Here is a 26,336-nt window from a genome sequence, read left to right on the forward strand (position 1 = left end):
CTGACGCAGTATGGCCATTCTTATCTGGTCCAGCACTGGCCATTGTCTCAGGCTACAGTGGAAGTTTTGGAAAAAATAGTAATGTACCTAGTCCATTTTTCCATGCTGTGTATGGATGGAGCCTGATGGAAATTCCTCCCTTACCCCAACTCGTGAGCACATGAAAGCATGAAGGTGTGCAAATGTGCCTCTGGGCATAGTACAGTACTGTTGACTTCCCAAGGAAATTATGTTCTCTATGTACAAAGAGCAAAACAAGCACTTTCAGTCTGGATTACATGTATTTGCAATTAAAGGAAAACAGAGAAAGAAAGAAAAATGATAAAGTCTCCATGAGAAAGAGCAGAGTTTGTGTCTCACTCTGAGATCTTCCGTCTTGAATCTGCTTATGGCCCTGTCCTCCCAACAGACAGGCACAGATTTAACCCCTGTAGTAATGTTTTTGTTTGGTTCTGCTTTGTAGAAGTAGTATTTTTTTCCTTCCTGAAAATGACATGGTCAGCAGTTTCCTTTTCAGGGTCCCTTTCTTTTTACCTCTGCTGGGTATACCACTGGCTCCACTACATCCCTGACAATTCCTTTCCCCTACTTCCTCCTTCCCCTTTAATTTCACATCCTCAGGGGCAAATACTGTACATTGTTTATGCTGTTTTTCATCCCAGTCTCTTGGTTATACCCAATCTAAGTAGATCAACTCTATAACTGACGTTAAAGATTTAATTCTGCTGGAGTTTTCTGAGTAGTGGACTGGCATGTAGCTGTAACAGAAAATTTGCCCTATACCACATTTTTTGGCCAGATACATTTTTAGGTGTCAGCATAATATGTTGATGCTAGACAATAAGCAGCAGATCTAATGTGCTTTAACGAATTCTTCCCAAGGAAGATTTGAAAACCAGCTCTTTGGGTAACCTGTATGCCACAAGTCTACTTCACAAGGCCTCAGTATTCTCCACAGCAGAAATGTTCCTTGGTATATTATTCCTTGCCTTCTGGAATAAATGTGTAGCCTTTGCCAAGGCCTAGTGGTCACTCCTATAGCTAACAGAGACCATTTCTGACATGTTTTGCTGGCTACTACACAATTATCATTAGCTAGTTTCCCTTCTCTATGTCATATTCCAGGTCTGGCCACAAAAAAACTTCAAGCCAAACTTTTCATTTTCATTATGCTTTATTGATCATACAATTCAACCATCATTCTCCAGTGAAAGCAGCAGGGTATTACTACCCCATGCCACATGGCAAACAATCATTTTCTTTGGACAATTCAGTTTTTTCTAGTGGACTCAGACCCTGATTCAGCAGGTTTCTAAAACATTTGCATATCTGTGGGCATGTGAGCACCCCTATTGACTTCAGTAGGTGGCTGACATGTTAAAGGTATGCAGGTTCTTGCTGAACCAGCACCAATGGCTCTTGTTTGCTGTATGATTTTGCCATCCAGAAGGAGTGTATTGCATTATTTTAACCAAAACAGGGTTTCTCTCTCCATTTCCTTGGCACTTGCTGGGGGTGATGGGAAGGCTCACTAGGTAAGAGAGTTTGCACACTGCCTCTGAAAGTAGGGGGAAATGAGCAGAATAAATCAGTGTCCTCTGGAGGCTTGCATTTGATGCAGCTAAGATCAAAGCCCATCTCTGCATCCTGGTTGTTGCTAGAGGTGCAATGTCAGCCTCTGGACCCTGTATCTCAACAAGGAGCTTGTGATCAAGGGCACTCGTGCTATTTAATTATCTCCCAAATAATGCCTAATGTCTTTCTCTGAGAGTAATTCCTCTCAGCCTTTGATAATGTTCTGGAAACAAATGTCATGGGGTTTGCCTTTCCCTCTTTACAACCCATATGTGCAATGACAGCTACCACTCCCGCTGAACAGACATCATGTGCCAACACAGTAGGGAAAGCTCTGGGTGAAATGCACCAGTACACTGGAACTATTCAGTTTTGCTTTTTGCTTCCTTAAAAGACTTATTCTGTCTCTCAAACAAAACCCATTTCCTATCTTTTAATAATGCATCTACTGGGGCTGCTTAATGCCGACACTTCCAGAATGAATACTCCATAATAGCCACCGTTGCCTAAAAAGGATCTCCACTCTGAAAGTCTTGGCAGCAGAAGGGGCAAATCTTGCTTTAGAGAAGCACCCCAAAATGCATGTCCTCTGAGGTGAGACAGTTCCAAACAGTTTGCAGCATTGAGTTAGGCTCTCAGGAGACCTGGCTCTCTCATGGGCCATCTAGTCCCTCCTGCGTCTGTTTGGTTTTGAACTGTCACTTTTGCTCAGTGTATCTTGGCACTTCTCATTCCAGTTCTGTTTATGATTAAGCATAAAAATTAAAACTGAGTCCAAAGCTGCAATGTTCTGAACCAGACCCAAATGTTCCCAAAGTTTCAGGGGTACTGATTAGGCCGGTTGCAGAGACAGGGCCAGTTGTGCGGTTTGGATTTAGGGAGATTTGGGTCTGACTAATTTCAGATCAGGTTTTTGGATTGAGCCTGTCTTTAAAAATGAAACTTAACAGAACTTTCTATCCCCCAGGAAGGTTCTGCGTGAGTCTGGGACACAAGTTCGGTTCAGCACTTACCTGAACCAGTTGCTGTTCATCCCTGCTCATAGCCAAGGTAAGCCCTGCCTGTTCCCTTTCTACCTAAGATGGCAGGTGTTAGCACAAAAGCATTGGACCCCACAGGAACTAGCCTGCAGATTTCATTAGCACTGCCTCCAAATTTTTTCTTGTGAAGCCAGTGCTTAGAGATGATCAGCACGTGTGGGACACATCTCTCTCAGGAAAGGAGCCATGCAGAGCTGTTTACAAATCTGGTGGGCAGGGTCTGGTGGCCAGCGGTGGATGAGGGTCATGACACTGAGTTCCCAAAAGAAAAGCTAGTTTTCTGGGCTGACACCGCAGAGCCATAGGGTTAAAGAGAGATTAACCAAGCAGGCAGGGAAAGGACGGTGCTTTCCATGAAGCCTTGCGGGGGGGGGGGGGGGAAGCAGAAGGTGTAGGGTTTCCCTCCCAGGGAGAGGTTTCCTCCCACTCCCACCTCAAGGGCGCACACACTGAAAGCTGCAGCTTAGATGTATGCGAGCATCCAGTCCCCATAAGTGTTAGCTCTAGATCCAGCCACCATTGTCTCCTCCTCCATATTATTTACTGCTTTGTCATTTTCTAGCACTGCATCCATCCAAGGATCTCCAAGCTCTTCAGTGAAGTCAGCCTCATATCTCTTTCCCTTGGGTCAAGATCATTTATCCCCTCCTACAGACAAGAGGAGTGACTTGCCCAAAGAAAATCAATGGCAGGGTAAGGACTAAAACCCAAAGGACCTGTCTCTTCATCACAAGAGCATCCCTTTTCCTTAGGGGTGCGGTACACTAGAGGAAAACTGCCCGTCCTGGGAAGGGTTAGGGTACACTCAGTCCCTGCCCCATTTTTCTCATTAAACCCTATCTCCTGGCATGCAGCATCCGTCCCTCCCGTTGGCTTCTCAGCCAGATCAAGCAGAGTGCAGGGAAGAAAATGCTGCCGCTCAGCCAAAGAGCCCAATCTCGCCTCACATTTCCCATCCCACCACAGGCTGTGGCATCCCATCCTGGAAATGAACCCTTAGTGCTTGCTTTAGCGCTAAGCCAACATGTCAGTCCTACAATGGTCCTCATTCATTCGGCACTGCCTCAGGGAGAGGATTGTCCCACGGGGGAGAAGGAGGCCTGTATAAGTGGGGACCATTACCATGGTCATATACACTGATCTGCACCTTTCTTGCACAGCAAGCCTGTGTCATCCACTGACATGCTTCCCCATTCCTGTTTTACTTGTGCATCTGAAACAGGCAGGAGATGGTCTAGTCAAGGGAGATACCGCAGCGCCTCAGCCGTAACCAGTATTAAACAGCACACGTTGACACTTCGGCTGCTGACTCTGGGGGATGAGATGCAAAATAATGGGTTAGAGGGGACAAACTGCCTGTCGATTTCAGGAAGCTGAGACAGAGCTATTGCTGAGCACCACAAATACAAGAGTTGCCATGAATTATGCATCCCTTGAAGGGAGGTTGGCCTCATCAATAATGAAGGCTCACTGCTCTGCCTTCAGCATTGCATCCCCAACACTGGCAGCTGCGGAATTCCTGAAATCTGCATGGATGCCCTCAAGGCGCTCCAGGGTCAGTGGAGAGAGACAGGCTGCGGAAGGCAGGCTAACACACAGTACTGCAGAAAGTTCCTGTGCACGCAGAACGTGAACCTGCCCAGTGCCCGTGCTGCCCTGCCACCAGCTCTGCTCAAGTACTCACACGCAGACACACGCATCATACAAACATGCAGCCAAAAAACAAAGGCACCCAAAATTACTGGGAATTTTTGAAAATTTTGGCTTGATCAGCTGCGATTGATTGGGGGCACTTGCATTAACAGACCCTAGATTTATACATCAGGTGGCTGGATATTACTGGTAAATGGCCATTGTCCCTGAAACCCACTCCCCTTTCAGGGTGATGGTCTATGCCCTTGTCTACGTGACCCAATTAAATCAACCTATGTTAGGTCAAGAACAGCCACCCCATTAATTGCTGCGGTTTTTCATGTCCACACTACCCTCCTTCTGCCAGTGGGACGTGTCCTCCCCAAAAACGTTTCCACTGACTTAAGTGGGCCAGTGTGGAGGGGGCTGAGCACCCAGGCCTAAATTTACTGATCTCCAGGGCAGACTGCAAAGCCCATGTATTTGCTCAGGCTCTTTTCAAGTCACTATTTCCTTTCTGATGTGGTTCTCTCCTTTGCGCCAGTCCCTTCTCTGTCCCAGTTTGTCTCCACTATTATCTGTTTTCCCTTCATTCTTATTCCCCATGGACTTCTCTCTTCATGTCTTCCCCAGCCCCTTGCTCCTCCTGGGAGAGGGCCGGAGAATGGATCCTGCTCCAACACCAGTGATAAGAGTGTTTCACAGACGGAGCAGGTGATCCGCGTGAACTGGAGAGTGTCACCCTCCAACTACTGGTGAACGCTGCACTGCAGCCCCGCTCTGTCGAATGGAGGGAATGGAACTCCTGGGAGTTGGAGGGTTAATTAATGCCAGGAAAGGGCTGTAGAGCTGAAGTGCTAGGACTGGGCTCTGTATTTTTATTCATTAGTATGATCCCACTTTTCCTTGGTTGTGCTGCCTCCGCAGTCTCTTTTTCCAGCCTGCGACCTTGCCTGCTGACCCAGCCTCTGCCCTGCACTGATTATTGTGAGTTCAGAGTCGTTAGAAAGGAGGAGGATTAGGAAGATTAACAACAAGGCTCTCCCAGGCCTGGGTCTCCTAACACGGCTCCTGAACATAGGCAGCTGCCTCACAAACCCCAGGCCGCTGAGGCCTCTCCCTAACACAGCCCTTCCACATCTCACGCCCCAGCCTGGCTCTCCCAGGCCTTAGCCATCTGAGTCTGCTTTCAAGCCATCTCTATGGCCAGCCCTTCACTGGGGTCCCCCAGGGCTTCCACCTAATCCAGTTCTCCTGAGGACTATCCCAACCTCCGCTGAGATGCCTACCATTGTATGTCATCTCAGGAAGCAATGAGGCTATCTAGGCTGCACGCTCGTTTTGGCAGCATGGAGAGTACAGATGCTGCAAGCCCCCCAGCACAGGTATAAACAGCAACGTAGACGGCGAGGCCCAACTCAGGCAAGTAGCGTTAAGACATGCCTGTGGGTATGGACCTGGCCATGTATGCTGCAGGCTCTCTATTCGCCCACGCAGTGCCTCTCCCATCTACACGGCTATTTTTAGCGGCGTAGTGTCCCACAGCTGCCTTCCCCGCTGCTGGAGTCTTTCCCCGCCTCAGGGAAAGGGTTCAGTAGTGGGGAGACTCTGGCAGTAAGGAGGCAGCTGGGAAATGTCCCAACAGCTTCCCGCTGCTGGAGCCTTTTCTGCTGCCTCCCCCGTACCAGAGCCGTTCATGAACATGGGTAGCTACACATGGTGTAGCTTTTCACTGCCGCATGTAGCTATGCATACTGTACGCCCTGCTGCAAGTGGTGTGCGGTGTAGATGTAACCGAGGTTACTGTCCAGCCTGGGCCGCCTTAGGCTGCTCCCAAAATCCGAGTTGCCCACTGTTAATATTGCACTTCAGTAGCAAAAAGTTTTCTGGGAGTTAAACAGGCTGGTGATGGTCAACAGTAGGGGAGCCGATCACATCAGATGCTCTGAGCTACAGCCAGATGCTTCTTACTGCTCCAGTCACACAATGCAAGAAACAGTCAAACCTAGCTCCGGGGTGGGGGGTTTGCACATGCACATAAAACAGAAGATTGATGGATGAAATTAAGCAGAGAGATGTGTAATTGGAAAACAGCTCAAGAAGGTTACAAGCAGCATATTGAAAGCATCCATCAGCCATCTAGCTAATGTTGTTAGGGGTGCATAATACAAACAGGGACTGCAGCAGGCACTAGAAGAAGAGGGGGAGAGAGGGATAGTCAGAAAGGAAAAGAATAAGGAAGAGAGAAACTTAGAGAGAACATTAATGATAATACAATCTGTATTACAGCAGTATCCATAGGTCCCTCTCTGCATCACGAGAAGAGCTGTGCAAACACATAACTGAAGGTAGTCCTCTCCCCATAGAGCTTACAGCCAGGAACTGCTGGGTGAAGTGTGTTATGCAGAAGATCAGACTAGATGATCATAATGATCCCATCTGGCCTTGTGATCTATGTATTTCATTTAAGAAAATCACTACAAATAGGTGTAGCAATGAAAAAGGAGGGAATGGAGACGGGAGGAGGAAGGTAACAATGCTGGGAACACACAGTTACACAGGCTAGCTGTGTGCACAGACTGATGACTCCAAGCCAATTAGAGATTGTTTTTAATTAAAGATGTAAATAAATATATCAAATAGATCTCAGTAGGTCCCACTGGCCCTCGGTTTGTCCATTAGCAATCTCCCATAGGTAACATGGTATAAGTGGGTCACAATGAGGTATCTGGAGGAGGACAGGGTGCTGGGTTCGTTGACTAGCTTGGGGAGGGGCAGTGCAGAAGAAACTGCATGAGCACTTGTGGGAGAAGTGGACAATCAGGTGATCAAGCTGCAATGATTGGCAGTGTGGAGCTGGGAAAGGACAACTCTAGTCCTGAGAACCATGTAGACTAGAGAAAGGGGAGTGTAATGGTGCCAATTCACTGCTGTGGCACCTTCTGCTGGTCGTGCTAGGAAATAGCTCTCTTGGACCACCAGGGCGCCTTTTACTAGCGGTGTCTCACTCGCCGTTACTTCCACTTCCTCCACTGTCTCCATCAGCTGGACCTGCATCGCTCCCGGACCACAGTGTCCTCTTCAGGACACAACCCTCTGGGCTGTGCCCCAACCCACTGTCTCCCCCCTTTCGGGGGACAGCAGTCCTAGGTCCTTCCACTTGCCTCAGCGGCCAACTTCAGTCTCTAGTCTAGCCCCTGGCTTCAGGGACAAACTGCAGTCTGGATTTAGGCCACTCTCCTCATTGGCAAGTAGAGATAAAGGGGGAGGGAGGGACCCAGGCCCACCGGCTACTGTGGGTCCCTGCCTAGTGACCCTATAACTGGCAGCCACTTATTGCCCCTCCTCCTAATCCCACTGTCTACTTTCCATAGGCCACTTCCCCCATAGCTCTAGCACCTTCCCTGTCCTTGATTCAGGGCCTCAGTCTGGCCATGGTCAGATAAGAGTTCCCCTATTGCTCTGCTACCCAGCACTGCAGTATCTCCAGCACTCCTTCCCCTTTGCCCTCCAGGAAGAGATTGCCCTTGCTCTGCTGAGCAGCCCTTTATATATGGGCTGCTCCAGCAAGCCTTCTCTTGATTGGCTCTCCCAGTGAGCCCTTTCCGATAGGCTGGGTTCTGCGCAGCCTCTCCAAGGCTGCCTTAACCCTTCTCCTGCCTGTGTGGGGCAGCCGCCCCACCACAGGGAGTCAATGAAACAGAGAGAGATGGAGAAAAATGAAGGAGAGGGAAAGCTGTGAGAGAGGAAATGACGTGTAATGGAAGCCGGGCTTGTTAGAACCCAACAAGGGTGAAGAATAGAATCCTCTGTGAAGCTCACTAGGGACCTGACTGTGCTGGTCTCATGCAGTGCTTAGGTTCTGCTTAACTGGGCACTTGAGAAAACCGATAAAGAGAGAATGAGCATGTAGAAGTAAAAGAACAAAGAACACCTGGAGACCCTGGCTCAGTATGTTTGCAGGGTTTGGGGAGCAGGCTGTGAGGATGTGGAATTAGAAGCAGAATTTGTGTGCTCTCCTAACTTTGATCCGCTCCCCTCTTTGTTCTTGGTAACAAAGCTGCATCCTCCTCCTGTCTTCTCCTTCACTCCAGAATCAGTCTGAGTTTGTGGCAGTCATGGGGCAGCCTTGTGGAAACAGTTCCTGTATAATAAAGGCCAGGTCTTTCTTTTATGTAAGGGGAAAACACAGACTGCCTGAGAAGACCTCAGTACAGAGACCCTTGTAATGACAGGTAGCTCAAGCAGGGAGATAAGATATGACCGCCCGAGAACAGGCCAACAGAGAGCTAGATGCCTACAGGTCTAACGAGAACTCAGAGCCCTTGTTCCATTTTAGGGCTTGAATTTATTTTGTGACTGCCTCTATTTTCATGGTTCCTAGTGTCAGGGAAGCTGCTCCATGCTGCTAATGTGATAAGCCTGTGACAGATTCCAAGAACCTAGGGGCAGGGATCATTGTGAGAAAACTACATATATACAGTACGTTGAACATCAGCCAGACTGACCCCAGGCTGTGTCCAAGCTTGATCTTCCTCCCCAGACACATAGGACTCTGCCATTTGAGTGAAGAGAGAGGTCTCTTGGCTGGCCCTTCTGTTAGGTCCTTTATCCTTGCTTAGGACCCAGCCATTAGAAGGCAGCCTTGTCACATATACTGAGCCAGTAAGTTACACTGTCTTCCTTTATAGCCACACAATGCTGCACTTACTATCAGAGCTCCACAAAACACAAAGGGGCCAGCCGTGGATGTAGTGGTGTCCCTGTTAGGTTGGCCCCTGAGCTCCTGCCCCACCCATCTGAGACCACCTGCTTATCAGCCTTCATAATGTGAGTGTAACCCTTCTGCCCGTCAGAGTTGGCAGCAACAAGGGCCGGGTTCAGTATCTAGGGGTTCCGTTTCAATAACACAATGCAAAACCGGCTCGAGCCCCAACCCAGTGACCTGGGACAATTACATACCACCCCCCCGGGCGCCTCTAAGAGCCAATATTTCCCCTCTCGCAAGCACAGAGTCTGAGTGTAGCAAAAGCCTTTTAATAAAGGAGGGAAACAATGCGGCATTATGTTGGGGAAACACCACAAACAGGATTCGTAACACAAACCATGAGCAAATGACCCACCCCCAAGGAAGTTTGGCAGTGTTCTTTTCCCCTCAGGGTCTTAAGTCCAGCAACCTAACAGTTACCCCACCCACAGTTTCTGTCCTTGGTCAGTACAGCCCCCAGAGTTCAGAAGTTCATCTGCAAAGTTTACCTCCCAGCCTGGGTGGAAGTGGAGGGAGGTTTGGGGGGCATCTTACATGCTCTGCAGCTCGGGTCGATGGCCGAGTGCCACGCCTCTCCATGGGGTTCTGCTGCAGTCTTCACCACCAGCTGTGCCTCTCCGCCAGCCGTCCCACTGTCCACTCCTCTCCATCAACCACCGTGCTATCCACTCTGCTCAGCTCCACTCTCCGCACCTCTCCACTAGTTGTCCTGCTGTCCATTCCTCTCTGCCAGCCATCCTGCTATCCGCACCACACCTCTCCGCTAGCCATCCTGCTAGCCACTCACCAACTTGTCTTCAGGCCCCACCCCCTTAACACAGCTCTCAGTGATCCCAGCTCTTAGTAACTTTAGCTCTTTAGTGACTTCAGCTCTCAGTGAGTTTGGCTGGTAGTAGGGGAGCCTCAGCGCCAATGCACCACTAGCCCAAAGTAGGGCCAATGCTTAGACCTAGGTATCAGTGATTGCAGCTCAGCAGCTCACCCTCCACTTCCACCCAGGCTAATAGACTCCTAATAGAGTCAAAATTAGCTCTTATTACACAGGGGAGAGAGGAGGGGTTAAAGTAGCATTTCAGGCCCTCGGAGAGGGGGGCAGCACCTACACTATCAGATACACATACCTGTCCCCAGTCTCTTAATTCACTGGGTTTTGGAACCCATGTCCCTTGCCTAGCGAGTGTTGCTTAGTTGAGGGTGAGGCCCTCCATTATAAAATGCCAAGTACAGTTCTACTGTCCTTGATTCACATAACCAAGATAACTACCTTTTATTACTCCTGCCCCAATAACAAAGAGACTGGGGATCCCACAGCAGCCAAAGTGACCATTTGGGCAGGCAGTCCATCATGTTGGGTATGGTGGGTGTGCCCATGCAAACGAGATCAGCCCCTGAGGTCCTTTTCCACAGCTCACCATCAGATGTCAGGGTAGAGATTATTCTGACTCTGCTTACATGAGGAAGGGAAACAACTCCCATCTCACCTCTGTGTGGGAGTTATTTATTGTTATTATTTATTAATAATAATAATAATAACAGGTTTCAGACTAGCAGCCGTGGTAGTCTATATTCGCAAAAAGAAAAGGAGTACTAGTGGCACCTTAGAGACTGACCAATTTATTTGAGCATAAGCTTTCGTGAGCTACAGCTCACTTCATCGGATGCATCCTTTTCTTTTTGCGAATAATAATAACAACAACAACAATCATTTAAAAGTAATGAAAAGGTTAAAGACTTGGTCCCAGGAGGACTCAAACCTACAACACTTACTGTCATGCCCCTAGCTAGCTGTCTCTGGTGCTTACATGGACCCCATTACTGTAGTATCACAGTGCCTCGCAGCTGTAATATGTTTATCCTCACACCACCCATGTAAGCTAGGGCAGAGCCATTACCCTCATTTCAGACATGGGGAACTAAGGCACAGCGAGACTGAGTGACTTGCCCAGGGTCACACAAGAAATCTGTGGTGGAGAAGGGACTCGCACTCGGGTCACTCAGCTAATGTGCTAAGCTCGCTCTCTTCCACCATACTGGTATCAGGGCACTGCCCCTCCACAGGCTCTTTACCTGGAAGAGCAGAAAGCGGCGCTAGGAGCATTGGGAGTTCAGGGGCCACGCTGGTAGCAGTAGCTCTACGGTTCTCAGGAAGCATGGTCACAGTCGCTGCTTTTATTGCACAGGGGAAACCTCAGTCTTTGTGGCTAATGAAAATTTTATTCCCTTAGGCCTCCAGGGGGAGCACTTGTGCAGCCACTGTCTGGTAGATAGGCATGAGGGAAGAGGTCCACTGGGAAGGGCTCACTACATGCACTCAGCACCCAAGAAGAATCCCCGAGGACCCAGCCCCAGGAAGGCAAAGGGAACAAAGGCTGGCACACACTGGTCTCAAAACCGGTCAACACTGAGGCACTCTGCTGACAGCGACAGTGGTGAGTCCTCAGCTGACAACAACTCAGTGTGTGTGCATGGATTGCTGTGCTGCAGAAGGATTAAATCTCCATTACTATGCTTGGCTTTTGCTGCCAGAGCATGGCACAGGCAGCTCATTTAATAATGGGACTGGGAGCTTCTGCATCCATTGAGCTGAAAGGAGATGCTGGAAGTTGCATGATGAATGAGGCAGGGGACTTCTGGAAGAAAAAGGATGGTCTTTGGTTATGACCCAAAACTGGCATCTGAATTGTGTCCTTGTTTCTGCCGTGGACTTTCTGTGTGATGGCGAGCAAGTCACTTCCATCAATGTTTTCAGAAGTGGCCACTAATTTTGGATACTTTGTTGAGTGGCTGCCCAACCTGAGAACCCTAGGACCTGATTTTCAGAAGTGTGGATCACTCGCAACCCATATTGAAGTCAACGGGAGCTGTAGCTGCCAGGGATGCTGGAACAATTTGTACAGTGGGGGTGCTGAGAGCCATCGAACCAAACTATAAACCCTGTATATAATGGAAACCACTTCCAGTCAGGGGGTGCAGCAGCATCCCCCACACCCCTAGTTCCAGCACCTTTGGTAGGTGCTCAGCAACTGTGAAAATTCAGGCCCAAGATGTCTCAAGTTGGACACCCAACGAATGAAGCACCCCAAATTAGTGGCCTCTCCTGAAAATGTGGGCTTTAATGACTCTGTGCCTCAGTTCTCTTCCTTTCACAGGGATATTTTAAAGGTAAATTCAGTAATACCTATGAAGCACTCAGATTCTATGGTGATGAGAGCCATAGAAAAGCCCATGATGAGATTAATAATTCCATATGTAGTGCATGGTTTGGATGATGTGTCATATATAATGCAGGGGGCAGACAGTGATTGAGGGGGATAAAAAGAAACATTGATTAACTACCCAAGCGGTGAACACCATCTTTGCTGTGCGTTGAATGAGGCAGGGGACCTGTGCAAAAAACAGGATGTGACAGTAAAGACTGTATCAGAATTAATACGTATAAGGGAGTTGAATTAAAATTAAATTAGAATAAAGAATAGGAGGCATCTTTCAGCCCATTGCTGCATCCATCCATTGTTCATTTGCTCTGCAGTTATTCAGGTCTTGCATACAACTGCAGGAATACTACAAATTTGGTACCTCAAGAGTCAAATTTTCAACTAGCTGAAGTGTCACTACAGGGCTTAGAAGTTACCCCCTGGGGTTGAATGGGTTCACAAACAGCTCTCCTTTGGCTGTTGTTTCAGATTGCCTGCAGATTCAGGAAGGCAAACAACTGTGAACTGGGTACCCTAAATTCACATTTGGGAGGTATTCTTCACAACCATCAAGGATAGAAACCTGTTCTTTAAAAAAAATTACATGGAAGCTTGCACTCTGTAATATCTGAACCAGTTGTGGCAGGCAGATAAATACCTTAATGGCTCAGTTCTGGAGAGTGATGGGACTAGTCATGTGCTTACATTTAAACAGGGGCTTAAATGCTTTGCTGGATCGAGGCCAGAGTGCTCAGCACCGTTCAGGATCCAGCCCTAGGTGAGCTGGACCCAGTCTGTTAGCTGTGTATCTGATAGCACTGAGCTAGCCTTTGCTGGCGTTTGTCACTCTCTGTTCAAGCACCAGGTGGCTTACTCCATACTCTGTTCTGAAAGGTAGGGAGATGCCTGGGCACTGGAAGCTCTTTGCAGCATGCTAAGGAGACGTAACCTTCTGACCACACTCCTGATCATCTTGCCATGGGCTCTTCTTCTAACCTTGTGGCATCAGTACCCAGCCACCCGCTACCTCATCCTGCTGAGAAGTAAGTGCAAGCGACTCTTCACACGGTTACAGTTTGATCATAACAGTGTCACGGCCAGGGTGTTCCTGAAATGCATGCAAGGAATTATTGATGTGAGCACTTGATGGGAAACACTTCACTGAAAGGGTGAAACAAAGAGAAACTTTCCCAAAGGACCCCTCAGGGCTTGGCTTCTGCAATCAGCCAGGCAGTCCTTAAGAACACTCTCCGTTGTTTGGAGGAAGCCTCAGAGAGAAGCCCACTCTAGACACTATGGCTGAATGGCCCAGATCCTCAAAGGTTTTTAGGCACATAAGTCCCATTGATATCAGGCTCTAGGTTCCTAAATACCTTTGAGGATCTGGGCCAGTCTGCTTGAGGAATTCTTTTGTGCAGCAGAGCAACTAGTCTACAGTGCGATTTTTCCGTAAACCCTCCCACCGTGGCATTGCCGCGGTGCAGCTCTTGTGTACAGAAGCTGCTGATGTTTTGTCATTTTATCCTGTAGCCCTACTCTGAGCTGAGTTAGATGGCATGGGGCTTTAAACACGCACCTGGAGTCCTGACTGTGCCATTAATCCCCTTTTTTGCTAGCACAATGGTGTTGAACTGGCGGAATAATTTAGGAAACAAATCTGTGAGAGTTAACACCCAGGCCCACCTGAGCTAGCCCATGCTTAGTATTGAGAATAATGGACTTCATACAGTCTTGCCATGTAACTTTAGGCTAAAGGGCATGCCAGGTAAAATACAGGGAACAGGCAGGACTCAGGATCAGCCCGCAGGCTGAGGGTAGGGCTATGGGCAAGGGGCTATGGGTAAGAGAGAGAGCTGCTTTCTGGTTACGGAATGGGACATAGTGTTGCCTTGGCTGGTTTCTGCGAATGGAGTTGCTTGTGTGCAGCTTGCTGTTGTTCTTTGCCTTCTCTGTTCAAAGTAAACAGGACTGAGGTCCATTTTGTGAATAAAAATAGACTAACAGGGAATACCTGGAGCCTGTGTCCCCAATTTCCTCTTCCAACCAAAAGATGGCCCACTGCAAAGCTCCAAAGTGTGCTACCACTCAGCAAAGAGGTAACAACAACAGTGGAGCTCCAGTTCTCACACCCCTCTGCAATGTGTGGGTGGGCCACAGAGCTTTTCCATCTAGGCCACAGGGCTGATTCCGTCACAGCAGTGACGGGTCAGCCATCAACCAATACCATTATGTAACCCCGACTTGTAACGTCAGCATCCCTGGGCGGGTCATCGGCAGCAGGGATTGAATTTGGGACCTCTGGATCTTACTGCATGAACCTCTACTGCTTCAGCGAAGAGAGCCTGCTCTGTTAGTCAGTGCTCTGGCAGACTCATTAATAGCTAGCCGTCACTAGAGGGGGACAGAGCACCACGCTGAGAGGGCGTAGATTATAGTGACTTGTAGATCCGATCCAAATTTTTCAACCACCACATTTTTTTAACAAAAAATGGCTTTTTTTCTAAATTTGGAAATTTGAATACATTTTTTGGAAAATGAACTTTTTGGTTGTTTTTTTGTTTAATGGTTTTTTTTCCCCTCTCCCCCTTTTGTCCTTTCCCCCTCTCTTTTTGCAGAGGTAAAATGTTGGGGGTGGGGAGGGGAGAAAGGGAGAAAAATGAAAAACAAAAAAATGCATTTTAATGAAAAATTTCCAATAAAAATTGTGACCCTCTGTACCTCAAAATACCACCACAATTCCAGATTGTCCCCCAAGGGTCTGGCACAAACATTTATCATCTTTCCCTTTTGAAAACTGCAGAAGGAAATGACTTCGGAATTTTTTTAATTGTTCACAAAAATGATTTTCCATTTTTCAATCTGCTGCAGTGACCTCCTCCACTGGTGTACCCTGGATCAGGCTTGTAGCAGTGACGGAATAAATTGCTGGCTTGTTAAGTCTCTGGTTGCTTCCAAATCATTGGAAGGTCCTCAGTCCCTTGGTTAGAATGCTCTCATTAGTACAAGTTCATCATAGTCCAGAGGTCTGAGCAGGAAAGAGGCAAAATGGAGATGTTTCCAGGGCCTTTTATGTATATATATACCCTGCCTAAGACTCATGTAGAGTTTCCACTTTCCAAGACCTAATTAATTTTAAATAAGGGTGGGGAAACAAAGAGCACAATTACAAAACAGGGTGACACATTCAACACATTAAAGCTGTTTATTTCCATGTAGTCTCTTCACTAGAGCTGATGCAGGGTTTTCAAGTAACCAAGCAATATAGTTACTGTAGTTTCAAAGGTTGGGAGGGGAGGCATGGCTGGGAATCTCTCCATCTGAAGAAGTGATGCACAATATGATAAATTTGCAGAAACTCTGCTTTCTAGCACATTTCCCTGAATGTCAGGGATGTTCAGACCCAAGAGTTTGGTTCACGACCCATCCCCTATACAAATTATCTCAGCTTTAGGAATGTAAGTTTAGCACAGTTCTGGCATATCTAACAGGCTTCATGTTTGTTGGCTGTCGATTGCATGTAAAGAGATTACTCTTACCTTGTACCGACAGCGCCACCAGTAAAGTCTAGGCAAAATTTCCTTTCCGCTGACATTTGGCACATCTTCCAGCTCTGAACAGGCTGGGTCAGGAGGAGCGCAGGTCCTACCATTCACACATTCAAAAAGGTCCCACCTGTGTGGTTCTCAGTCTGTTCTCCATGGACCACAAGTAATCTGCAGGGTGAAACCTCTTGAGAACCAAGCAGTAGGGGGAGGGGAGAAATGGGCCTACGAAAGGATCGTTCTCTTATGAAGTGGTTTGCAGAATGAAAATGTTGTAGAGCCAGGGCCCTTGCCCCAGACAGATCATAGGTAGTTATCAAATGTCACCTAATGGAGCAGTGATCAGGCGGTGCTTTAGTCTCTAACTTCCATCTTCTTCTTTTTGCCTCAGAAGAGACAGATGAAAATGCAACAGCTAAAGCTCACTTCAACGGCACATCCCCATTGAGGGAAGAAGGGCTCCCATCATGTAGCTGGCAACAAGCCTCGGGGGTGGCTCAAAAAGTCATCCAGAACTATGTGTATTCCCGGCCTCCCCCCTGGTCGGACACTCTCCCGACCATCTTTGTAATCACGCCCACCTACACCCGGCCAGTGCAGAAGGCTGAGCTGACCCGGCTAGCCAACACCTTCCTACATGTGCAGAACCTGCACTGGGTGGTGGTGGAGGACTCACCCCGGAGGACCAACCTGGTGTCCAACCTGCTGGAGAAGGCGGGGCTCAACTTCACCCACCTGAATGTGGAGAGCCCACAGAGTCTGAAGATGGGCGGATCCCGGATCCCACCCCACAAGCCAAGAGGGACACTGCAGAGGAACCTGGGGCTGCACTGGCTAAGAGACAGCTTCAACAACACGCAGCCACCAGAAGGGGTGGTGTACTTTGCTGATGATGATAACACCTACAGCCTGGAGATCTTTGAGGAGGTAGGAGCCATTGCACTTCATGAAAGAGAAGAACAAAATGTAGCTTTCGCCCATAAAGACCAGAACCTGCCCTGTGTTCTGCAGTTACAAAGGACCCTGACCCAGTGGTACTAGCATGGTTCTCCTGCACCAAGGGGGAGGAGGATTTGGTAGCCCCACTCAAGGGCTCCACATCAGTGTGTGCCATGGAGCTCTACTCCACAGGGGTTCCCTCTGCTTTCACATGCAAGGTGGTTGGGTGCAGGGCAAGTGAGACCAGAGAGCTGATAGGCAAATGTACCAGCCATTTTTTCCCAGTGAGGAAGGAGTGCTCCAGCCACGGGATGCAGATGTAGGGCAACTCCACAGCTGCTCTGTGATCTGCATGGACAATTCCATGCCTCTTTAGCCCCTGCTAAGTCACATGACCATGCTGGTGCTAGGATATGGTGCTAAGCCTTTGTGCCCATGGTGAAAGGCTCCTCTTACAAAGTCTGTTCTGGGAGGGGTTGTAGAGTGAATGCTGTAGACCAGTGGAGCATCAGGGTGAACTGATTTGGTTTAAACAAGCCCCAAACAAAAACTTTACTCAAAACTCAAACCTTCCCTTGAGCACTTTATGGAGGTTGGAAAAAGTTTGGTCAACTTTCCAATCCACCATTGTTTCCCTTTCCTCATTCTGCTGTACTCTTGGTCCCAGCTAGGAGAAGAAGAGCAAGTATGCAATGAGAAAGGGCTATCCTCATGGTATTTCCAGCCCAGCTAGAACCAAGAAGCCAAATCAGAAATTTCAAGGGAAAGCCAATTGCTCTGAATTTTCCAGTCTATTGCAAACTCAAGGGGATGATCATCCAGTAAGGTTCACCAAAGCGTAGGGCACCACCTGAAACGCAAGTGCCCAAGTTATCCTATAGACTCCATTTCCAATCCTCAGAAGTTATTTTGGTCCCCTTGAGTAGGGCAAGAAGCCTCATCATCCTTCATTAGTTCATCCTTTCCTGCATCCCCTGTGGGCACTCTTAGGAGCCCCACACACTTCTAGGAGGTGGCCATGGATGGCATGGGTGAGAGCACAGAGCAGGTTGCTGGGGATGAGGACAAGGGAGTGTCAGAAGAGGGTGGCTGGCTGTGGAGACTGCTTGAATCAGTCGTAGGGTGGAGTCAGTTGGTGTGATTAGTAGGAACCTGAAGGCCTGGTCAGGGTTAGCTGGTTTAACAGCAGTGGGATTTTGTTCATGTTCCTATGGAACAATCAACACAAGGCCAATAAGAGGTTAGATAGAATCTGAACATTCTGGGAGGAGAGTAGGACTCAGTCTTTTCCCCTCTTTCTCTGGGGCACAGTAGATGGCAGATGATTGGAGGTTAAAGGGCGGTGGAACAGTCAGGTGTTGAGCGGAGGAGAATGATTGGAAAAAAGAGGAGGAGAGGGAGGTAAAACTGACCTCAGACCTCCAGGTCATTGCAATGTCATCTCCCTGGCCCATAGTATTGGTGGTCAGAGTATCCTGCCAAGAGCCATTTGGTTGCATAGGAAGGCACAGGTGGTAGGCACCCAGTGTCCATAAAACGGAGGAAGGTGAGATTGCTGCTGTGGTCATGAATAAGGAGAGATTTACCTCTTAGCAATGGGGTGATGAAGGGGATGAATGGGAGTGAGGGTGAGTGGCAGAGTGGGGGCGATGGGAAGGTGGGGTGATGAGAACAGGGTTGCTTTGATTTCAGCGTTGTGAAGAAAGAGCTGGGGGATGGGAAGGTGGGCATGTGAGCATCAGAGTAGGGTGTGGAGAAGGTACAAGTACAAAGTAAACAAAGCACTTTGGTGGGCAGAAGGAGTTAGGGTGATCATAAGGGTGAGGTGGAGAGGAAAGGATGAGGGAAAGCCTAGGGCAGTCTGGAGGGTGGAAGTGAGAAGAAAGAAGGCAAAGAATGAAAAGGAGAAGGATGCAAGGAGTTAAAAGCAGGGTGGTTTGTGCAGGTGATGCTGGGGGAAAGGCGTCAAAGCGGGATAGAGCAGTAGGGGCGTGGTACACATAGGGAGGTGGGGGTGAAATGACAGCATTGAACCTTTCACTGCACTGCTTCTCTCTGGCACACAGATGCGCTATACAAGGAGGGTATCCGTATGGCCAGTGGCCTTCGCTGGGGGTCTGAGGTACGAGTCTCCCATAGTGAGCCCAGCGGGGAAAGTGGTGGGCTGGAAGGTGGTTTTTGACCCTAACCGGCCCTTTGCTATTGACATGGCTGGATTTGCAGTCAGCATCAGACTGATCTTGGAGAGGCCTCAAGCCACTTTCAAGCTGGAGGGAGTTAAAGGAGGCTACCAAGAAAGCAGCTTGCTGAAGGATTTGGTGACTATGGATGGACTGGAGCCCAAAGCAGCCAACTGCACAAAGGTCAGCATGACAAGGGATTTCAAAGCACAGCTCTCCCTTCTGGGGTCTACGTGAAACCTCCTATATACTCCCTCCCTCCACCCCAGCATTTCAGCCCCCTGCTCCCCCTGTCACGGTTCTTTCCATCATCCATTGCACCTGACCTTGCACCAAAGCACATCAGCACCAAACAATAGTTAGGCAAATCAGTTAATATCTGTGAAGTGCTTTGCAGATGAAAAGCCGTATGAGTCCAAAGAGGCATTATGGTTATTATGCATTATAATTATCATATTAGAGGTGGGTCCCAGCTGCAGAATTCAGATCCCGATTCCCTCCCCAATTCCAGGGCTTGTGGGGGGAAGGTTGATCTGGTGTCAGAGCTCTCTTCGTTGTTGTTGTTTGTTTCATTTATGTGCATATTAATTTGTTGGGCATAAGAGCTCTAATAAACTTTGACTCTGACTCCAGCTCTGATTCATGTCGCTTTCACCCAGACACCTAACACATTTCAGAGCCCTAACTGTTCAGGAACTAACACACTGGGATTTCTGGTTTTGATTTGTCCATGGAATCCAAAACACCTGTGAACTCGCTGTGTTTTTCCTTGTAGGTTTTGGTCTGGCATACCAGGACCGAGAGGCCGCTGCTAGGTAATGAAGGCAAACAGGGATTTTCAGACCTAAGAATGGAGGTGTAAATGGAGAGACAGCCCCAGGCTGTGAGTATCCCTGTGCCTTTGACCTTTGTACTGTTTTTGTTAATATCTCTCTGAAAACATCTACGTTCAGCCTAGTCCACAAACACACCTGCCCCAGACTGTTCTCTTATAACAGTGGTTCTCAAAGTTTTGTACTGGTGACCCCTTTCACACAGCAAGCCTCTGAGTGCGGCGCCCGCCCCCCCCCTTATAAATATATTTAAAAGTGTTTTTAATTTAACACCATTATGAATGCTGGAGGCGAAGCAGGGCTCGGGGTGGAGGCTGACAGCTCACAACCCCCCATGTAAGAAACTCGTGACCCCCTGAGGGGTCCCAACCCCCAGTTTGACAACCCCTGTCTTATTAGATCTGTTGAGAATGGTTCTGTCGACAGTGACTGAATGACCTCAGTGGCTTGCTCTGGCTGCTGAACATAGTTCCAGTGCCTGCTGGTGGTTATTGGAAGGGACTAGTGTGACAAACACCAAATTTCCCAACACACTTTGGATTTCAGGTGACCTGGGGTGTGAATTCATGGATCGATATCTGTCCCTGAGGTTTTGATTCCATGTCAAAACCAAAGCCAAAAGGGTTTTTCTGGTTCTGATTCTGATGTGACCTAAATCTTATGACAGGACTCATCCGGCAAGATTTCCACCGTTACAGCAGAAAAAAACCTTCAAATCCAGCTGATCCTGTGAGATTTTCATCAATTGCAGGGTCCAGTGGCCAATGTCCTGCCAATGCAGGGAGTGACGCAGCAACTGTACGGGGTTGCTAGAAACCAGGGATGACAGTAGCAGTCACAGGAGGGGTACAAAACCTCACTGCAGCCTACAGGAGAGGATTTTCTCCCCCCAGTCACTGCAGAGCCCCCTCTGTCAAGCTGCTTTATTTGACACAGCACTTTCTGCCATGGCACACACCTGTTGCAAGGAGCAGTATGCTGAGTGACTTGAGACCCTGTGCATGAGCTCCCTGTGTCAGCAGCTTTGTCCCCTAGTTTTTGACTACACTGGGCTGCTTTGTCAAAAATTCCCCGCCCCCAGTTCAGCTCTATTAGTGGTAACCATAATGGAAGCTCTAGCATAGGCAAGAAGGTGGTAGCTGCCAGTGTCTTAATCACTGTGTCATCTAGACCTGCTTTAAACCGGTGCTGATAATGCCAGTGCTGCCTCAAACCCTGTCCACACCATCACTCCCATCATTGCTGAACTGGTGGGAAATGTAGAGTAAAAACTCAGCTTCTGCGCACAGCAACAGCGTACACCAGGGCTGTGCTTCTGTAACCCATCGGTAGTCAGTGTGTTACACGTCCCTCTCTGGGCCCAAGACACAGAGGACTGGGGCTGCTTCAGCCTGGCTCTAGCTCAAGCTGTCGAGACTGTTGTGTTTAGTTGTGGGGATCCTTAGTTCAGTCCCTGGTGTATCAGCTGAGATGGTGCTTGTCACTTACTTGTCATGGAAGACACTCAGATCTCATGGTCATGGGCAGCCACATAACCCCCTCCCCCCTACATAAACAGGCTGATAGGTACTGTTCTGGCTACATGTTCTGTTGTGCAGCATACTCCATTATGGATGGAGGTCGTGTTGGTTATACCTTTCCCCACTACTGTGCACCAAAAGGGACACACTTTCTCTTCTGTATGCTGCTCTCTCCCTCTCTCATTTTTCCCCTGTCCAGGCACTGAGTCATCCTCTGTAACAAATGCCAGGCCCGTGCCACATACTATCTAAGGGATGGTTTCCTGCAGATCATTAAGAAACAATCTGCCACCCAGACAGGGTTGAGATATTCATGCACCGCCAGTGGCTTCACTACTGGAAAGAGTTTTGTCCCTTTCTGTGACTGTCCTATCTAGCTCGTGTAGGCCAGATTCTCAGCTGGTGCCAACGGGGGCAGTTCTTTTGACTTCAGTGCCCACTTGCACCAGCAGTGAAATTGACTCAACATCTTCATGGTCCATTCAAGGGCAACTACTTCAATATTCCAGGCTGTACGTACCATCTATTCCAGTAGGGATCTCCAAGCAGCAGATATTTGGTGTGAAGACACTTCACTGTAAAGCCTATCAGCCTCAGGCAAGGGAGACTGTATTGGGGAGTGCATCGGGAGCCAGGCCACGTTGCAGTGCCCCCACTTAAAATTTTAACCCAGCACCACCAGTGGTGACTGTGCTGAACATCTGAGATCCCCCATCTGCGTTCTTTGCCACTGTCCCTGATATCAGACCTGTTGTGTTTCAGAGCGTACCTAGACTCAAGTTTGTAGAGTCTGGTGTGAAGACAAAGGTAAAATATTTCCCCCTGATTTGATTCAGGCTTCTGTAGCTATAGTACTAGGCATATTTCTGTCTCTTATTAAACATGTGGTGTCTCTCGCCTGGGAATTTGTCACTGGTATGCGTTAGATCTGTCCAGCAGAGTCCAGTGTCTCTCTGAAGTCTCCCTCCCCTTCACTGTGATAGCTTAGATCTTGGGAAGAAGGACCCAGGCAGACTACTTGCAAGGCTTCCTAGCACAGGCTGCAGTAGGGGTGCACTTCTCTTGGATACCACAGGCATGGTGCAAAGTGACATACGAGTCATGTAGACCTCCCTCCAGCAGGTACAGCCATGAATACCATCTACTTCCTCCTTATCACATGCCCCCATACCATTGATGGTGTCTCACCAAATGAGTGCAGTGTGGTGTGAATCTGTGAAGGAACACCGTATTATCCATGCTAAAAGGGACATAAAAAGGGCAAAACAATTATCCCCATGTCTTTGTCTTCCTTATTTATGAAGGATAAGGAAAGGCCTGGAAGTTTAAAAAGTTTCTTCTAGTTTCTGCACTAGAAATTCTGATTTTGTTCACCCTTGTGTACTCTATGGAGGATTGAAGAACTGGTAGGATTAAAGACCACACATGAAGTCCTGAGCCCCCACTCCAACCCCTTTATGCTAGGCAAAAAGGCAGGCATGATATAAAAGGGGCCTTAAAAAACGCATATCTGGCCCGTGAAGGATTCTCTCAGTGCAGGCACTGCAGAAGACAGCTATAAGGCTGCTCTTTGAGGACCACCTACAAACCTTGGCACAGAGGGTATGCTGGGGTGGGTTGGGAGTAGGAGGGGTGTGTCAGAAATGGGGGCAATTCCTAGGGTTATCTAAATTAGGGGCCCCAGAGCAGTTCTTGATAAGGAACACACAAAGACGGCTTAATGCCACCATGGCACCTCCTTCTCTTAGAGGTCCAATCCAGCCCTTCTAGCCTAAGAGGCAAAACACTGAATCTCACCCTCTGTAATTAGTTGAGAGGAGAAGTGGTTATCATTCAGCCTCCTTAAAAAGGCTTTTAAAAACATTGTGTTAGTTAATGCTTTAAGATCTAGTGATGAAAATCAGCATATGAGCGAGGTGTATATTATATGATTATTATTAAATACCTATTTACAAAGACACTTCAGAGAAAAGCACTTGCTGTTAAACATGCAGTTCCCCACTGCCCTGTGAATTAAGAGCTTAAGAAAGCTCACAAGCCACATTTCTGAGACCACCCCATAAGTCCTCCAGAAAAAAACAGGGACACCTTTCTTCTATTCTTTTAAAAAAAAAAAAAAAAGGGAAGGGGGAAAATATTCTTCTGTTTTACGATACCCTTTTGGCCCCCTTCTTGCATCTTAAGTAGCAAAAAGAACAACCCCCCCCCCCCCCTTTTATTTTTTCTTTGCAGCAGGCATGTGTGAGAACTGCCTGGGTGTTCTGTCTAATCTACTGTTACATTTTGATATCATCCATCTCCCTTCTGGGCCTGTGTCTTGATTAGAGTCAAGACTTCACATGCTATATAAAATAACCATCCTTAAGTACAGTGTTACATGGGATCCTTGTTATACAGTAGCTGCTTCTTGCCTGTACGGACAGAGAAAAAATGATTATGCTGCATTAGAGAACTATGGTTTAATCCTGGCTAACGCCCATCTATGCTTGATGTCAAATTGCCCCTTGACCCAGCTATCGCACTTTGTAGCATAGAGGGTACCCAGCCGTGCTTCAGCCATGCCCTCCAACTCTTGGACTTGTCCCAGGCTATAGCATGTTTAAAGAATACAGCCACTGTCCTCAGAAATGGAACAGTGTTGAACTGAGCCGAGGGAAGATCCCACTCAGAACCGGGTCTCCTGATACAGTGTGAGAGATGCAATCTTGAGGCATTTGGTCTGCATCCAACACCTTACTCCATTTTTTTGTTTGGTTCTGCAGGGGTACAGGGGAGAGTTTACTCCTGAAATGTGTCAACAGCAGCCTCCCACCTCACCAGCTCTACTCAGCACTTTGTTGAAACCTTGGAGGAGCGCCCAGGTTGTGGCCATGTCTACCAACACCCCCACTGCCCCAAAGTCAGAAAAAAACCAGGGTCAGAGCTCATGTGGTGCCCCATGACCATACAGAATTTCACCTTTGACTTTATGCACTGGCCACCAATCCCTGGCTCCCTGCGAGAGCTCTCCTGGATCCTGTGTTTTCAGCCACTTGTTGGAAGATGACTTCATTAGAAACAATCTAAAATCCCTACTATGCCATCTCTTGGCTGAAGCAACAGCATCCGGGCTGTCCAGGGGACAGAACACTCTGTGTGCATCCTGGGTCTCCCAGCGAGGACATGAAATTTGAGCTTCTGCAAGGCTGTGATGGAGAAGGGAGATCTCGCAAAAGCACAAGGAAAAATTCATCAGCATAAGACAGAGTTGTTTTCAAAACTGTGAAAACAAATCCAGCGTGAGGGGGTGTCCCTCTGAAGATGCAATGCTTGGCCGGGCTGTCTGAGACACTCTTGTCCATTAGACACCTGCCCAAGTGTGTGTAAGTGAGAGCACTTAATTCTACATTTCAGAGCTCAAGGAGGCACTTACATAACTCCTCTAAGGAATTGGGTGCCTGGGTGCTGATTTGAGAACCTCAACAGAGAACTGGGCTCCATGTTTGGAAACTGGGGCCACAGTGTCAAATCTTCATGTGCTGAGTTCTTTGGATAAACACCTTCTCCCATACCAGGGAGAGGTAGGACCTTACAATTCCTGTGCCTCATAGCAAGACAGCCTATGTGTTCTCTCCGACACTAGAAAGCAGGGGACAGTGCCCGGATGGACTTTAAAGCCCTGTCCCCAGCACTGGAATCCTTGTTGCACTAGCATGAAGCATTTGAGTTGATAAACAGTCTTGGATCGTATATATGGAATTCTTCTCTAGACTCCAGTCTAGAACCAGATCTCTAAGGAGTGGAGGGGAATGGACAGTGAGCAATCATAAGTCTCTGATCACCCTCTGGGAGGAAGGTCAGTGGGACAGAGAGCACCACCATCAAGAAACAAACCTTGAGGAACTGGAAGTGGGAAGACAGTAAATGGCAACTAAACAGCAGTGAAAGTGACGAGGACTGAACTTTAAGAAGAATGTTTGGTGGCGTGAGCGGAGAAGTGACTGTGTCCAATCTGGAGCAAGCCTCATTCCCCTGGAGGGGCAGGACACAGGCAGCCTGGATAGAATTCAAAGAAAGAGGAGGCAATAGGAACTGAGGCTGAACAGGATTTAAAGCACAAGTGTTTGTACAGTGTGTGTGTGTGTGGGGGGGGTGGTTACTCGGATTTCTACAGGAAGAGTTCTTGAACAATCCTAAAAATACCCTTTGATCACACCTGGAAAATAATTTTCCCCTCACGCCATAAAAAAAACAAAGCCCTGGGCTTTCAAAATGCATTGAAGCTTTTCATGGCTGGGGGAATTGGAGTAGGATATGTTATGTGGAACTGAGCCACTCCCCAAAAAATTGGGCAGGCAGGAGATTTATCTATTTGTTGGCCTATTTAAATGATCATCCTTTTCTGCCTATTTCCTGGTTTTTAGCCTGGATCATCTGACATGTTTATGAAGGAGTTCCCCCCTTCCTCCCCCCCTGTTATCCCACACTCTTCTAGATCTCACTGAGGAATGGCAGATCTTGCATTCATTGCTGAAGTGTCATATAGTTCTTGTTCCCTGGATTGTTTTTTTTTTTGTTTGTTTGTTTGTTTGTTTAAAAACTGAGGTCTTTAATCAGCAAAATAATCAGAAGCACAGTAAATGAGGGGAGTAAATTATAAGGGAAAAGAAAGATGCTTTAAGTGGGGAAACTTGACACACTCTTAATGCCACTCTTCCAGCAGTTGCAGCCTGGGCTGATCATGTGCAAATGATTGCCCCAGTCAGAACATGCCCACCATAGAATTCTGGGAAGCTCCTGAGAAAAGGACCACTAAATATCTGAGGAGTAGAGATGGGCCTTGTCCCACTCTCATGGAAGTCAGTAGCAAAACTCCCACTGCTCACTTTGATGGGAGAAAGTGTAAAAGGGAAAGCGGAAGAGAGATGAAACATATCTGAACAGAAGGCACAAGAGATAATGCAATGGGTGGCAAATAGAGAAACAGAGAGAGAGACCTCAATTTAAGTTTGGAGGGTCTCAGGTCAGTGTCCACATCATCAACAGACCACCATTTTGGCCATCTCAGTTTGAAGGTGAAAAAGTGAATAGGCCATGGAGACTGAACTCCCCACTTGCTCCTAGAAAGAGTCCT

The 26,336-nt window shown here is 48.0% G+C and overlaps 1 protein-coding gene across 1 annotated transcript in view; it reads left to right on the top strand.

Moving 5' to 3' along the window:
• The window catches only part of LOC142000225 (galactosylgalactosylxylosylprotein 3-beta-glucuronosyltransferase 1-like), a 42,085-nt gene extending 15,974 nt beyond the window's left edge, over nt 1–26,111 (top strand). Inside the window, exons 2-9 of the mRNA XM_074974317.1 lie at nt 2,543–2,625; nt 3,178–3,308; nt 11,241–11,444; nt 13,104–13,252; nt 16,143–16,678; nt 18,757–19,053; nt 19,646–19,753; nt 23,986–26,111. Coding sequence (XP_074830418.1) covers nt 13,141–13,252; nt 16,143–16,678; nt 18,757–19,053; nt 19,646–19,732 — 1,032 coding nt within the window. The 5' untranslated portion in view covers nt 2,543–2,625; nt 3,178–3,308; nt 11,241–11,444; nt 13,104–13,140 and the 3' untranslated portion in view covers nt 19,733–19,753; nt 23,986–26,111. The remainder of the gene's footprint in view (nt 1–2,542; nt 2,626–3,177; nt 3,309–11,240; nt 11,445–13,103; nt 13,253–16,142; nt 16,679–18,756; nt 19,054–19,645; nt 19,754–23,985) is intronic.
• Nucleotides 26,112–26,336: the final 225 nt, after the last annotated feature.

This window comes from Natator depressus, chromosome 1, assembly GCF_965152275.1.
Source record: "Natator depressus isolate rNatDep1 chromosome 1, rNatDep2.hap1, whole genome shotgun sequence".
NCBI lineage: Eukaryota > Metazoa > Chordata > Testudines > Cheloniidae > Natator > Natator depressus.